General features: G+C 35.2%; 1 protein-coding gene across 3 annotated transcripts in view; it reads left to right on the plus strand.

Annotated features, from left to right (window-relative positions):
* The window catches only part of BLTP1 (bridge-like lipid transfer protein family member 1), a 208,272-nt gene that overhangs the window by 19,016 nt on the left and 172,174 nt on the right, over positions 1-17,082 (plus strand). For all 3 annotated transcript variants that reach the window (XM_027103636.1, XM_027103638.1, XM_027103637.1), the window contains exons 4-6: positions 1,585-1,701; positions 7,924-8,002; positions 9,170-9,234. In XM_027103636.1, coding sequence (XP_026959437.1) covers positions 1,585-1,701; positions 7,924-8,002; positions 9,170-9,234 — 261 coding nt within the window. The remainder of the gene's footprint in view (positions 1-1,584; positions 1,702-7,923; positions 8,003-9,169; positions 9,235-17,082) is intronic.

Below are 17,082 nucleotides of genomic sequence, written 5' to 3' on the forward strand. Positions count from 1 at the left end.
AGAGCTATTACCATCAATCTAAGCTACCTTGAGGAATGTTGTATTTTGACTCTCAATGACTGCTTTGTTTTATCTATGTTAAATAATTTTTTTTTGTTGTTTTGCGGTACGCGGGCCTCTCACTGCTGTGGCCTCTCCCGTTGTGGAGCACAGGCTCCGGACGCGCAGGCTCAGCGGCCATGGCTCATGGGCCCAGCTGCTCTGTGGCATGTGGGATCCTCCCGGACCGGGGCACGAACCCGTGTCCCCTGCATCGGCAGGTGGACTCTCAACCACTGTACCACCAGGGAAGCCCTATGTTAAATAATTTTTAAAAAATTTTACGAACTTAATATGATGGTGCTAAAAGGTTACACATATTAAATTGCTTTATATTACTGTCTTAATCTAGAAAATAGTTATACTATTTAAATGAATAAGTAAAAGAAAATTTATTGAAAAATACTTTCTTGTGTTTCACATTTTGTGTGTTTACAAACTAGGTTTTTTGGGAATACTATAAATTTTATAAGTGACCATAAACTTTTCATGAAAAACTCATGATCAAATTTAGAATATCGTTTACTGTAGTAATATTTACTGGTGTTCTTTAAAAGTAAGTTATTGTCTTGTCAATTGCAGCAAAATAGTATTTGGTGGCCTATTTAATATAGATATATCTTGAAGTAGGTTAAAATTGTCACTTTTTTCCAATAGTACTTTAAAAGCAGAGACTGTTGATTTTTTTAAAAAGTGACTTTTCGGGCTTCCCTCCCTGGTGGTACAGTGGTTAAGAATCCACCTGCCAGTGCAGGGGACACGGGTTCGAGCCCTGATCCAGGAATATCCCACATGCCGTGGAGCAGCTAAGCCCGTGTGCCACAACTACTGAGCCTGCACTCTAGATCCCGTGAGCCACAGCTACTGAGCCCATGTGCCACAACTACTGAAGCCCATGCGCCTGGAGCCCATGCTCCACAACAAGAGAAGCCACCACAATGAGAAGCCTGCACCCCGCAACGAAGAGTAGCCCCGCTCGCCACAACTAGAGAAAGCCCGTGCGCAGCAACAAAGATCTAACACAGCCAAAAATAAAATAAATAAATTTATTTTTAAAAAAAGTGACTTTTCTATGATGTAAAAAAAAGTTTTCTTTATTTTTAAGTGGACTGTATTAGAAGTGAGCTTTTAGCCTAATAAAGGTAGTTTTCTTTTTCATAATATTCAGAAATATGGGCTTTTTCGTCCCAGAACATCTTTGTGTATGTTTAATAACTAAAGCAGTACAAAGGAGTGAAAAAGAAAACAGGAAAAAAAGGGAAGCAGTTTTACTTGAAACATTACTTTACTTCATCTGATTGAAATCTGTGTTTTCTGGCTAATGACTTACAGGGAATGAAGAAAGTTGGATAAAGAATCAACTTCTGGTTTTGAAAATTCAAGTTATTAAATTGTAAGAGGACATTTTACCATATGGAAATAAATCCTCTTGTTTCTGAACATGATAAATGATCTTTCACTAACAAATTTTTATTGAGATACTAAGATGATCGAAGGAAACATATAGTGAGATCCTTTATTTTCTGCATTTTTTTCTCCCAACAGCTACCATTTTGTCCTGTGGATGGATTATTTATCTCACATATTATAATTCTCGGAATGTTGGTCTTATTTTAACACTGGTTCTTAACAGATTATACAAGCATGGCTATATCCATATTGGTAAGTTTTGAGTAATTTTTTTCTTCTGTGTAATCTTGAGATGTATATTGTAAATATGTATTTTATAAACAGATAGTAGCTTTAGGAATTTACCTTTGTTTTATGAAAGTTAAACTAATTTAACTGGAATTTCTCTCATATAGCATATACTTCAAGTAGAGTTGAACTACCACTTGGTTATGTCCTTTACCTCATTCTTATTTCTTAAAGTGTTTCTAAGCTTTTTTTTTTTTTTTGGCTCATAAGAGATAATCATTAAAATAATTTGAAAAATCTAGACATATAAAATATGGAACTAGAAGTTTCTTGAGGTCTTGCTATCCAAAGAAAATTTCTAATGCTTGATGAAGTTTTACTGTTTTTTTTTAAACTGATACCTAAAAAATCTATAACTGTAAGTGGAATCATCTTGTGTATTTCATTTTGTAGCCTTCTTTATTACTTTAGCTTGACTACTTATAAATGGGAAGTTTGCAAATAGAAAGGAGGGTGTATTAGGAAGTTATATGCCTTAGAAAGCCCTAAACCACTGGGAAAAAGGGGTGAGGAGTCAGCAAATAGAATGTTTCTGATCTTCCTTAGAGTTGAGTACCTCTTAGTGGTCATAAATAAAACTTCTCTCAAACGTAAGTACTCTTTCATTAATTTGAGGCAATGACTGGTTCCTGGAGTCACCCAAATTAATGGAGAAGAATGGTGAATTAGTCACTGCTTTGGGTTTTTTGTTTGTTTGTTTTTTATACTGAAGGTTCTTATTAGTCATCAATTTTATACACATCAGTGTATATGTATCAATCCCAATCACCCAATTCAGCACACCACTATCCCCACCCCACTGCGGTTTTCGCCCCTTGGTGTCCATACGTTTGTTCTCTACATCTGTGTCTCAACTTCTGTCCTGCAAACCGGTTCATCTGTACCATTTTTCTAGTTTCCACATACATGCGTTAATATATGATATTTGTTTTTCTCTTTCTGACTTACTTCTCTCTGTATGACAGTCTCTAGATCCATCCACGTCTCAACAAATGACTCAATTTCATTCCTTTCTATGGCTGAGTAATATTCCATTGTATATATGTACCACTACTTCTTTATCCATTCGTCTGTCGATGGGCATTTAGGTTGCTTGCATGACCTGGCTATTGTAAATAGCGCTGCAATGAACACTGGGGTGCATGTGTCTTTTTGAATTATGGTTTTCTCTGGGTATGAGCCCAGTAGTGGGATTGCTGGATCATATGGTAATTCTATATTTAGTTTTTTAAGGAACCTCCATACTGTTCTCCATAGTGACTGTATCAATTTACATTCCCACCAACAGTGCAAGAGGGTTCCCTTTTCTCCACACTCTCTCCAGCATTTGTTGTTTGTAGATTTTCTGATGATGCCCATTCTAACTGGTGTGAGGTGGTACCTCATTGTACTTTTGATTTGCATTTCTCTCATAATCAGTGATGTTGAGCAGCTTCTCATGTGCTTCTTGACCATCTGTATGTCTTTTTTGGAGAAATGTCTATTTAGGTCTTCTGCCCATTTTTGGATTGGGTTGTTTGTTTTTTTAATATTGAGCTGCATGAGCTGTTTATATATTTTGGAGATTAATCCTTTGTCCGTTGATTCGTTTGCAAAAATATTTTCTCCCATTCTGAGGGTTGTCTTTTGGTCTTGTTTATGGTTCCCTTTGCTGTGCAAAAGTTTTGAAGTTTCATTAGGTCCCATTTGTTTATTTTTGTTTTTATTTCCATTACTCTAGGAGGTGGATCAAAAAAGATCTTGCTGTGGCTTATGTCAAAGAGTGTTCTTCCTATGTTTTCCTCTAAGAGTTTTATAGTGTCCGGTCTTACATCTAGGTCTCGAATCCATTTTGAGTTTATTATTGTGTATGGTGTTAGGGAGTGTTCTAATTTCATTCTTTTACATGTAACTGTCCAGTTTTCCCATCACCACTTATTGAAGAGACTGTCTTCTCTCCATTGTATATCTTTGCCTCCTTTGTCATAGATTAGTTGACCATAGGTGCGTGGGTTTATCTCTCGGCTTTCTGTCTTGTTCCATTGATCTATGTTTCTGTTTTTGTGACACTACCATATTTTCTTGATTACTGTAGCTTTGTAGTATAGTCTGAAATCAGGGAGTCTGATTCCTCCAGCTCTGTTTTGTTCCCTCAAGACTGCTTTGGCTATTTGGGGTCTTTTGTGTCTCCCTACGAATTTTAAGATGATTTGTTCTAGTTCCATAAAAAATGCCATTGGTAATTTGATAGGGAGTGCATTGAATCTGTAGATAGCTTTGGGTAGTATAGTCATTTTCACAATATTGATTCTTCCAATCCAAGAACATGGTATATCTCTCCATCTGTTGGTATCATCTTTAATTTGTTTTATCAGTGTCTTATAGTTTTCTGCATACAGGTCTTTTGTCTCCCTAGGTAGGTTTATTCCTAGGTATTTTATTCTTTTGGTTGCATTGGTAAATGGGAGTGTTTCCATAATTTCTCTTTCAGATTTTTCATCATTAGTGTATAGGAATGCAAGAGATTTCTGTGCATTAATTTTGCATCCTGCAACTTTACCAAATTCATCAATTAGCTCTAAGAAGTTTTCTGGTGGCATTTTTAGGATTCTCTATGTATAGTATCATGTCATCTGCAAACAGTGACAGTTTAACTTCTTCTTTTCCAGTTTGTATTCCTTTTATTTCTTTTTCTTCTCTGATTGCCATGGCTAGGACTTCCAAAACTATGTTGAATAATAATGGCAAGAGTGGACATCCTTGTCTCATTCCTGATGTTAGAGGAAATGCTTTCAGTTTTCACCATTGAGAATGATGTTTGCTGTGGGTTTGTCATATATGGCCATTATTATGTTGAGGTAGGTTCCCTCTATGCCCACTTTCTGGAGAGTTTTTATCATAAATGGGTGTTGAATTTTGTCAGAAGCATCTTCTGCATCTATTGAGATGATCATATGGTTTTTATTCTTCAATTTGTTAATATGGTGTATCACATTGATTGATTTGCATATATTGAAGAATCCTTGCATCCCTGGGATAAATCTGACTTGATCATGATGTATGATTCTTTTAATGTGTTGTTGGATTCTGTTTGCTAGTATTTCGTTGAGGATTTTTGCATCTATATTCATCAGTCATATTGGTCTGTAATTTTCTTTTTTTGTAGTGTCTTTTTCTGGTTTTGGTATCAGGGTGATGGTGGCCTCATAGAATGAATTTGGGAGTGTTCCTTCCTCTGCAATTTTTGGAAGCGTTTGAGAAGGATGGGTGATAGCTCTTCTCTAAATGTTTGATAGAATTCACCTGTGAAGTCCTGGACTTTTGTTTGTTGGAAGAGTTTTAATCACAGTTTCAATTTCATTATTTGTGATTGGTCTGTTCATATTTTCTGTTTCTTCCTGGTTCAGTTTTGGAAGGTTATACCTTCCTAAGAATTTGTCCATTTCTTCCAGGTTGTCCATTTTATTGGCATAGAGTTGCTTGTAGTAGTCTCTTAGGATGCTTTGTGTTTCTGCAGTGTCTGTTTTAACTTCTTTTCCATTTCTAATTTTATTGATTTGAGTCCCCTCACTCTTTTTCTTGATGAGTCTGGCTAATGGTTTATCAATTTTATTTATCTTCTCAAAGAACCAACTTTTAGTTTTATTGATCTTTGCTATTGTTTTCTTTGTTTCTATTTCATTGATTTCTGCTCTGATCTTTATGATTTCATTCCTTCTGCTAACTTTGGGTTTTGTTTGTTCTTCTTTCTCTGGTTCCTTTAGGTGTAAGTTTTGATTGTTTACTTGAGATTTTTCTTGTTTCTTGAGGTAGGCTTGTATAGCTATAAACTTCCCTCTTAGAACTGCTTTTGCTGCATCCCATAGGTTTTGAATCGTCGTGTTTTCATTGTCATTTGTCTCTAGGTATTTTTTGATTTCCTCTTTGATTTCTTCAGTGATCTCTTGGTTATTTAGTAATGTATTGTTTAGTCTCCATGTGTACATGTTTTTTACATGTTTTTTCCCTGTAATTGACTTCTAATCACATAGCGTCGTGGTCAGACAAGATGCTTGATATGATTTCATTTTTCTGAAATTTACTGAGGCTTCATTTGTGACCCAAGATGTGATCTATCCTGGAGAATGTTCCATGCACACTTGAGAAGAAAGTGTAATCTGCTGTTTTCAGATGGAATGTCCTATAAATATCAGTTAAATCTATCTGGTCTGTTGTGTCATTTAAAGCTTCTGTTTCCTTATTTATTTCCATTTTGGATGATCTGTCCATTGGTGTAAGTGAGGTGTTAAAGTCCCCCACTATTATTGTGTTACTGTCGATTTCCTCTTTTATAGCTCTTAGCAGTTGCCTTATGTATTGAGGTGCTCCTTTGTTGGGTGCATATATATTTATAATTGTTATATCTTCTTCTTGGATTGATGTTGGGTGCATATATATTTATGTTGGGTGCATGTATATGTTGGGTGCCTATATATTTATAATTGTTATATCTTCTCTTGGATTGATCCCTTGATCATTATGTAGTTTCCTTCCTTGTCTCTTGTAACATTCTTTATTTTAAAGTCTATTTTATCTGATATGAGTATAGCTACTCCAGCTTTCTTTTGATTTCCATTTGCATGGAATATCTTTTTCCATCCCCTCACTTTCAGTCTGAATGTGTCCCTAGGTCTGAAGTGGGTCTCTTGTAGACAGCATATATATGGGTCTTGTTTTTGTATCCATTCAGCAAGCCTGTGTCTTTTGGTTGGAGCATTTAATCCTTTAACATTTAAGGTAATTATCGATATGTAGGTTCCTATGACCATTTTCTTAATTGTTTTGGGTTTGTTTTTGTAGGTCCTTTTCTTCTCTTGTGTTTCCCACTTAGAGAAGTTCCTTTAGCATTTGTTGTAGAGCTGGTTTGGTGGTGCTGAATTCTCTTAGCTTTTGCTTGTCTGTAAAACTTTTGATTTCTCCATCGAATCTGAATGAGATCCTTGTCAGGTAAAGTAATCTTGCCGGTAGGGTAGTGTAGTTTCTTCCCTTTCATCACTTTAAGTATATCACGCCACTCCCTTCTGGCTTGTAGAGTTTCTGCTGAGAAATCAGCTGTTAACCTTATGGGAGTTCCCTTGTATGCTATTTGTCATTTTTCCCTTCCTGCTTTTAATAATTTTTCTTTATCTTTAATTTTTGCCAATTTGATTACTATGTGTCTCGACGTGTTTCTCCTTGGGTTTATCCTGTATGGGATTCGCTACGCTTCCTGGACTTGGGTAGCTATTTCCTTTCCCACGTTAGGGAAGTTTTTGACTATAATATCTTCAAATATTTTCTCTGGTCCTTTCTCTCTCTCTTCTCCTTCTGGGACCCCTATAATGCGAATGTTGTTGCGTTTAATGTTGTCCCAGAGGTCTCTTAGGCTCTCTTCATTTCTTTTCATTCCTTTTTCTTTATTCTGTTCCGCAGCAGTGAATGCCAGCATTCTGTCTTCCAGGTCACTTATCCATTCTTCTGCCTCAGTTATTCTGCTATTGATTCCTTCTAGTGTAGTTTTCATTTCAGTTATTGTATTGTTCATCTCTGTTTGTTTGTTCTTTAATTATTCTAGGTCTTTGTTAAACATTTCTTGCATCTTCTCGATCTTTGCCTCCATTCTTTTTCTGAGGTCCTGGATCATCTTCACTATCATTATTCTGAATTCTTTTTCTGGAAGGTTGCCTATCTCCATTTCATTTAGTTGTTTTTCTGGGGTTTTATCTTGTTCCTTCATCTGGTATATAGCCCTCTGCCTTTTCATCTTGTCTGTCTTTCTGTGAATGTGGATTTTGTTCCACAGGCTTCAGGATTCTAGTTCTTCTTGTTTCTCCTGTCTGCCCCCTGCACTGCTTTGGGTTTATTTAATGTCTATGCCTAGTTAAGGGAATTATCCATAGGAAGTAGCTGTTTAAACTAGTGTTCTCAAAAAATAAAATAAAATAAAATAATGTTCTCATATAGTTATTTAGTAGCTCAGTTCATAGTGATGATATGTATGGCACTTTTTGTTATATTTGAGGGAAAAATGTTAGAAGGTTAGTAAGGCTTTAAGGATATCAGAAAGGGAGTAGGGAGAGAACATTTAATTATTGAGTAAATTGAATGCTAGGAGCATTTAAAGCTTTAAGGGCTCTACTGTCTTTCAAAACAATTACATTAATTGCTGTTGTTTTTTTCCTACAACAGGCTCCTTTTCTTTCTCTGTTCTTTCTGGAAAAGTCATGGTTCGTGAAATCTATTACATTACAGAAGACATGTCTATTAGGTAAGAATAAATAAATAAATAAATGTGGGCCCATCTTAAACAAATTTGAAATATTTCAAAAATTTTTTTGATTATGATACTGTATTGAATATGACTTGCTTTTTATATTAGAAATGTTGGCCTTTTCAAATAAAATCATAAATCAAAAATCATTTTCTTCAGTGACTCATACTTGGTGAATTGATTTTTTTAAATGTTTCTATCAGTGGATTAATTTAGCTAAGGTTTAAGCTGGCAAAATAGTACTGAATAGCAGCTTATGGAAATGAATAATCTTATATCATCTGTAGTTTTAAATATTGAGCCATTAGATTACCTGACCATTTTTGTTGTAGAATTCATTGTGGTCATTTGTTATGTAAGCAAGGATCAGAGACGTTGATAACTCTCATCCATTAGTTCCTTAGTATAGATAGTCAGTTTTTAGAATTTTTTAGCGCTTACTAGCATTTCTAATTTTACCTTAAGGTGGAAATGAAATCTGAATATAATAAGAAATGATAGTTCATATGTCTGATATATTCCATCTTCTGTAAGCCTTGAAAGAAAAGCTTACTCTTATTTTTGTGATTTGCTTAAAATTTGTTACTTAGATAAAACTTGAAGATATGGAATTAGTTGAGAGGTGCTAGGGTTTGGCAGCCCTCATACCTCACTTATAACGGAGAGGTAACTTCTTTGTGAGTCTAAAATTATTTCCAAGTTAAAAGTAAAAAGTAAAAGTTAGGCTATAATTCCATGCTTCTGGGATATGAAGTGTTGTATCATTGTAGAAATGAAAGAAAATCTTTGAAAGTTTTCCCTTAGTGTGCTAATATCCCCCTTTGAAGATTTGGCTTTTAGTTTATATAATTTTAACTCCTTTTTTAAATTTTAAAAATTTTAAATTTAAATTTATAAAAGAAAAAGTTTTTTCTGTTAACACTTTATTTTCCTGTTAAATGTAATGTGGTATTACAGTTTACCTAAATAGAAGAATCTTAAGAGCTTTGCAAATCTTCTTTTCCTTTCTTAACTGGAAGATTATGAAACATCTTGGTATGCTAGTGTCCTGTTGAAAATTTTGTGTATTTCCTTATTATCAATTGCCTGCATTTTATAATAATTAAGAAATGAGTTAAGTAAATTGTTACTTAAGCCTTCATTTCTGTAATTTATCTTGCTTAGAATTCAAGATGGATTTATAATTTTTCGGTGGTGGAAAATGTATAACCCAAAGCAGAAGCAACATGGTGAGCTTTCATTTTTTCATGTGTTTGAAATCTTCAATCATATAATCAGAATTTTCATTTGTAGATGTTGGAATGTCTCACATTTTGTAATAGTTAAAAATATTTTTAAAAGCTTTGGAGTTTACAGAACTGATTTTAATACCCCTTGGCTGGAAATCCTTCAGCAGCTTTCCTCTTGCATGGTTAAATGTAGTTTCTTTAACCTATTATTTACTTAGGGTTATTCTCAGTATGACCCTTACCCACATTTCCACCCTTACCTCCTATTACATCTATGGACTTAATCCCATACTGTGGTTAGAGTGGCCTTCCTAGCACTCTTTAATCATTCTACTAAGACACTTCTCTTACTTTTCAGCTTCTTTGACTTTATTTATACTTTTACGTGACATTGTGACTAATTCTCATTTATCTACTATGGTAAGGATGAGCAGAAAAGAGGAATTGCAGACTTTGACTCTCTTCTGGTTCTGCTTTTTATCATCAGAATTTTCTCTCAGAATATTGTCCTCAAATCTTCATTTCACAACTGTAGGTGTTCCTGTCTGTGAATGTACCCTTCCTTCTCTACATTAACCACACCAGTGGCCTCAAGGAGAGTACACCTTGTCTTTACTTTCTAGAATATTGATTCTCAAACATTTTTGATCTCAGGAACCTATTACATTGTTCTAAATTATTGAGGATTCCAAAGAGCTTTTATTCATGTAAGTTATATCTATTTATATTTACTGCATTCAAAATTAAGCCTGATCATTATAGAAACATTTTTATTTCATTAAAAATACCTATCATAAATCCATTACATATTAAAATAAATAACAAATTTAATGAAGAATAACTTTTCCAAAGCAAAAAAATTAGTGAAAAGAGTGACACTGTTTTATATTTTGCAAATATTTGAAATATCCTAATGGAAGATAATTGAATTCTCACCTCTGCTTTTATTTTCAGTCTGTTGTACCATATACTTCATGTAGCCTTTAAAAAACTCCACTGTCCACTCATGGGAGAATGAGAAAAAGTCAAACATCTTAGTATAATACTATCAAAATAATTCTGACTTTGTGGTCCTCCGGAAAGGGTTTCAGTATCTCCCCAGAGGTCCCTGGACCATATTTTGATAACTACAGAGATTTTAAGTGGGACCTGGGAGTGTAAGGTCAAAAGAGGACGAAACCCCTCCACCTTTTCTTAGCGATGAAGACCTATGTTTCTGGCACCCCACTGAGATTCTGAAATGGTGGTTGGTTCTGTATAACTTTGGAATTTTGCAATTAAATGTTGGGTTTTGTGTGTGTGTGTGTGTGTGTGTGTGTGTGTGTGTGTGAGCTCACCTAGGAATCTTACCATTGTATATAACTTGTTTGTATAGGAAAATAGATTTAAAGTTCCAAAAGCTTTAAAACTTATCAAAACTTTGAGCTATCCTAAATTACTTTTAGATTTTGCTATTGTTTCACCATTGTTTAGTCTTTTTTTAAACTGTCATTTCCTTGCTCCCACGTATCTTTTGCCCCTCCTATATAATACGTAATAATGTACTCTACCTTGAAAAGGTTGGCATTAGTTGGTTACAATTTGACATCTGAAGAGGTAATGAAATCAGAATGATTAGAAGAAATAATGGCAAATTTCATGTCTGGAAAAAGTTTTCTCAAAATTAGAGTTGTACATTGGATAATTTTGAACAGAGGCTGAGTGACTTCACATGATAAAAGTATTCTGTGGGACTTTGGAATAGGATTTTTACAATCTTTCATCTGTGATTAAGAATGGCTGGCTCTATGTTATTACCAGTCTTCAGTCTGTGATTTTAGAATATCAATTGTTAAACCAACCTTTTTACCTCTTTTCTTAGCATTTACTAGAAGCATTCTCACAGGAAAAAAAAGTGTTCTTTAGATATTATGTTAGTGCATTGGGAATCTTTTAAGTTTTGACTTTTTATGAAATCTGAATAAATTCAAAATTTTGAGTCACTTTGCTACACTGTTAACCATGTTAAATGTTGTGGAGAGAATTTTCTTGCTTTTTTTTTTTTAATTTTTAAGTCTTAAAGGTGGCAGTTAAGTAATGATATCTTACACTTTAGAGATGGTTAAAGCTCATTCCTGAGAGCCAAGTTTTTTTGAGCTCAGTCCCAGCTTCTAACACATTTACTTAACTTTGTGCAGGCCCAGTATTTCTGCCTCTGATTTAGTTTGAAAAGTCCATCTGATTTGTCCCTTAGAGATAGATTACTTTAGGAGAATATTTTTCCTCAGCACATCATGCTTCTTTTAATCTTGTAGTCTGTTTGTTAGGTGACTTGCTGTTTTGACTTAATCTTTTTTTTTTCTTTTTACATGTTTAGTTAACATAAGCTTTGTTGTTAACAAGGTTACAATGGAGCTGAAACAAAAATTCTCTTCATTTATATAGCTTGTTTGTGATAAAAAAAACTATTTGTATATTTATATTAGGAATTTTATTCCCAATTTTTTTTTTTTTTTTTAGTGTTTTAAAATGTTCATGTGAACGGATAAAGCTGTAGGGGGTGGTGGGGTGAGGAAGCCCATTCGGCCTTAGGGCACCTCCACCCCATGCTTTTTACCCCAGGATTCCAAGGAACACAGTTAGGAAACAACCAGTTTTTCTCAAAATCTGTTACCAATTTGGAAACAATTAATGTTCTCAAAACCCCTCATTTGGCAGATGGAAAATCAGAAACTACTGTGATTACAGCTGGTAAAATTGGGACAAAAACCCAGGTCTGCTAACTTCCAGTCTAGTGCTTCTTATATTTATAAGACAACCTTGTCAAATGTGGCCTAAGAAGGTTCCTTAGAGGTTCTCATGGATAAACACTGATCACAGCTTATGGGGAGGAATGAAGACATTTGCAGTATCCAGAGGCAACTGTACGACTTAAACTAAGCCTACTGCGATTGCCCATTTCAGAATTTTCTTTGACACAGGGAATACCATCCTAAATTGTTTATAGTCTTTTTTTTTTGAAGAAAATAATTCATTTTATCATGAAATGTAACATCTTAAAGTGGATTGCTATTCACCAAAACACATGGATGAGGGTCAAGAGTAACTGACCCAAGTTCTTTAGGAAAGAGGTAACTTTTGATAAAAATCTTTACCTAATTGAACAGATTTTTATTTTGAATTCACTTTACTGATCATTGTGTTAAGTTGGAGTGGGGGATTAAAAAAAAAGGTGCTATCCACATCCACTTGAGGGAATACATGCATACAAACAATTGTAATTAAAGAAAAAATGGAGCAATGAGTGTGTGTTAAGGAAAAATACTGAGAACCATCTTCAAAGTTGGTCCATACCAACTTTCGTATGGACCACTTGGTGTGGTCCCAGCTGGTTCATGGTTTGATGATGTTGAAAGTTCTGCCCATTGGTCAAGAAGCAGAATGGTAGATGGAGGGCTGTTGTGAAAGTTCCATCTCTTAGGCAGCATGCTTGATGATGACAGTGAGTAGGACTGTGTCATGCAGAGGCGGAGTGGGTGGGAGGGTAGCTCAGATGGAATAACTGGTTTGACCAATGGCAATAAGGTTGGAAAACGGATGTTTAGGAATTAACAACTCCATTTGGTGGTAAATATAAGGTAAAGGAATCATAGGGGATAATTTGGAAGCTGTGCTATGGAGGATATTGAACACCTGGCAGCCACTGCCGTGAAAGGTTTTTGAGCAGGGGAGTGATATGAACTTAGCTCATTTCAAAGAATATAGCAAAATGTAATCACTACTTGAGATGCATAACCCAAGACTAATATAATAGCTCAAATATTAGCCCTTCCTTGACTGGCTCTCCCCTGTCATTTCTTTGTGTCTTGAATTCTTTTTGTCACTCTTAATGTTAACATAAATCTGTGTCTCTGCTCTCCCTCTGTAATTGTCCATAATGTAGAACAGAAATATTACCATAATTTTTGGATATTTTATGTTTTTCTTAATATTGAATAACATTTAAATTATTTTTTCCAAATTGTTCTTTCTCATTTTTTTTTATGCCAGCGGTTTGCAGTAGAAAAAAGATCTCACCCCTCCATTTTACAGTGATGTTAAAAGTTGGTAGACTTTATCAGTTATCACTTTTATAATTCTAATTATTTGCTCATAGTTTTAAAAATTTAAATGTATGTGCTCATGAATAGCACAGCTTTCGTGAATGGTCAAAGAAGTTTCTCTTCCATATGCTTTTAAAAGATATTCTTTGTCGTAAAGGATGACGTTCTTAACAATGTGCTCACAGTTACACCCTTCAAAGGTAAAGACACAATGCCAAATAACAGTGCAGGAATAAGCAGTTTGGTCTAACTACATTATTAGTCTAGCATTTATAAGGGACAGAATTTATCAGTAGAATATAGTGTAGAGGAATGAATAGGCTGCAAAGTAAGCTTTTGATAAAAAGTTGGACAATATTATGGAATATAGGTTAAAATAGTGAGCTCTATTCAGTAGCAAGACCTTACATTCTGGATATTACTTCTTGCTGATTAAGGGAAGATCCATGTGCTTTGACAGTTAACCAAGCAGGAAGTAGAGATGATTGATAGTTCTTGGTGGAAAATTTAGAAGCCTAACTGGGGCATGTGCCTGAGAAGATACATGGCCACTAGCCTTCCAAGGAGATAGGCCCCATTGGTGGGTAGGACCAAGATTTTCATTAGGAAGTTTTAGAGCTGCTCTATTATGAGAAAAGAGGTGTGTTAAGTGCTGACACTACTATGCCATAGAGCTTGGTTGGGATAATTTAAGCCAGGAGCAGATTTAAAGTTGTCACTTGTCCAGTTTAACCCTTTAAAAAAGAGAAAACAGAACACATCTAATTCATTTACCATAGAGTTTGTTGTAAAATATGCCCTAGGTCACGAATTAGTGATCTGTTATAGATGGTTGTCGGCTAAAGGCCACTTAATGAGGATATCAGTCAAAAATTTTATTTTTAGGGTATTTAATTTTGAGGGATTCTTTTGGAAAATAAATAGCAGGGCCAGTTGCCTCTTAATATGTGGTGATATATCATAGTGTTTAAATTCATACTAGTCTGACAAACTAGGCATGCATCCTTCTTATCCAGAGGAATTCTTGGGCTGTTGAGAAGCGAAAGGATGATGGTAAAGTATGTCCCTTTCTGTTATTTTGTTGCTTAGAAGTTTTAGCCTAATATAATCTAGTACTTTTAAATTTGTAGCATCTAGATCTTGTTTGTTAAATACATAAAGGAACTAAAAATCCCTGAACAATTCTTAAAAGGTCAGCAGACTATTTTGTCTTTGTGCTAAGTATCGATTCTAAGTATTACAAGACTTTGTCAGCACTTCTGCACTTTAGATTTTTTACTGCAAATAACATGTGTCCCAATTATATAATTAAATAAGTGCCTTTTTCCTGATTTCCCTTTGGAAAACAAGAAGTCTCAATTAGCTGTTTGCTTAGGAGACTTAAGCTGTTCTACAACATTCATTTACTTTTTTCCTCCATAAATTAACTGCTTGTTAAGAGCCTTTTATGTCTATACTTCTATCTATTGGGTATTTTATTAAAAAATGAGTTTGGGAAGCCCATTATGTGAATGTTAGATGACAAGGAGTATGAGAAAGAGAAGATTTCTGCCTTCAAGGGTAGAGCAGTGTTCATGTAGAGAGAAGATTTAAAAGAGCCAGTTGATTATACCTTTCTTAAATTATGTATAAAATAAAGTTTTCCATTTGACTCCCAGTATCATCAGAATGAATGAAATCTAAAAACTGCTTTTAAAATTTCCAGGAGAGATAAATGTCAGTGAGAAATCTAGTGTTACCAGAATTTAACAATTAAATACTACATTTAAGTTTTGACTATTGATCAGTTTTTTTTTTTTTTATAAAATGCAAAGAAATAACTGGACCCGTTTTGTACATTTCTGTTTTCAGGGATTAATAACTTTTTTGCTTTTGAAATAGTCATTACATGTATTAATATAATTGATAAGTAATTTTATTTTGTGGTTAAGAACCTATTTAGAGACCTGGATTTTAGTCTGCTTCCTAGTTATATAATCTTGGGCTCTAACTGCTAGGGTTGTTGTGAGGATTAAATGAGATTATATGAGTAAAGTGCCTAGAACAGTTCCTGGAACATAGCAACTGTTCGATAGAGGTGAGCTGCTTTTGTTATTATGATGAACATTATGTCATATTATGAAATGCATAATTATTTAAAAAGAAGAGAATTCAGTACAAATCAAAAGTGAATAGATAATTTATATGACTAGTAAGGATTTGACCTGCAGAGTCAAGGGAACTAACTAGTATTTATGATATAGAGCAATCCTACAGGTAGGTAGAGGTATTCTCATTTTATAGATGAGAAAAATGAGGCTCAGCATGGTTAAGGTACTTGCCTTAGGTCACAGCATTGGTAAATAATGTTACAGGAATGAAATCTTATATCCTTTCTACTGTTTATTTACTGCCTTTTTCTAATTCCTGGAGAATCTAGTGTAGGATTCCCCAACTTTCTTCTTTCCCCCCCAGAAAAGCTGTATATGTGTGTTGCTGAAATTAGGCCTCTGTACACTGGTGCTGGATTAAATCTCAGAGACAGAGTTTTGGGTGAAGTAGAAAGAAATAGCTTTATTACTTTGCCAGGTAAAGGGGGCCACAACGGGCTAATGTCCTCAAGACTGTGTGTCCCACCCTGGAGCGGGTAGTGAGGAATCTTATAGTGTTCAAGGAGCAAATTGTCATTAGCTTGTGGACATTCTTCTGATTGGTTGGTGGTGAGGTAATGGGGAGTCAGCATCATCAGCCTTCTGGTTCTAATCAGTCTGGGGTCTGCGTGCTTGTGGGCAGCATACAGATAATTTCTTCCACCTGATGGGGGTTTCAGTATCTGCAAAACAGCTCAAAGGACATGGCTCAGAATATTATCCATAGTCCTTGAGGAAGAACTAAAGGTCCTTGACTTTGTTTAATGGCTAAAGTATTATTTCGTCTTGCTTGACTATTTCCCTTTCTTTCTGCATTTTCCACTTCTTTGATTAAATTAATTCTTTGACTAAAGTTTTTCTAGAGACAAAAGGCAGGCAGAGGACATGGGTGGCTCTCTATTCTGAGAAGTTCTCACAGGGTCCTTCTTAGTTACGTGTGTGTGTGGGTATGCATGCATGTACTCACATGTCTATATGTGAGAGATACATGCCTTTGAAACCTATCTGTCTTTTGGTAGAGTGCTCATCTATCTGTTAGGGCAGGTGTTTATTTATGAGGATGTGCCCTGTTGACCTGGGAAGGTAACCCAGTCTATGTGTGGGGTACCTCTGCATGTGGGCTCTGTATGTACATACTTATCTCTGTGAGGGTGAGGCTATGAGTACTGAATATGCTAGTACAGTAGTACTTGTAGTCATGCATCTGCATGTGTGGCTCTGTGAGAGTATATGTATGTATGTGTTTGTCTTTGTGAGTGGTTCTGTGTTTGAGTGCTTAAATGAGTGCATGCCCCCCTCTGTATATGTGTGCTCACCTCTGTGTATGTGCTTTTTCCTATGTTTCTGTCTCTATGGGTGTGCTCTTGGGCCACCTTTTTGCATCTGTGTTTGTTGGGATAGGGGTTGACAGATGGAGAGGGAATTGCCATATGGAATTTTCCTGGGGATAGCAGAAAGCTGGAATTATTGACAGAAAAGATCCTGGGCAAAGACTCTGAAGAGAATAAGGCCATGTAAGCTTGGAGATCAACCAGGCTTGGAGATCTGATTTACTCTTTAATCACATAGCTTGCTGGCTGGAATATTAGTAATTCAGGTGAAACAAATAGAAGCAATAGAACAAAGAAGTTGAGTGT

This window comes from Aethalodelphis obliquidens, unplaced genomic scaffold, assembly GCF_003676395.1.
Source record: "Aethalodelphis obliquidens isolate GAN/ISIS:26980383/991018 unplaced genomic scaffold, ASM367639v1 scaffold6, whole genome shotgun sequence".
NCBI classification, from domain to species: Eukaryota; Metazoa; Chordata; class Mammalia; order Artiodactyla; family Delphinidae; genus Aethalodelphis; species Aethalodelphis obliquidens.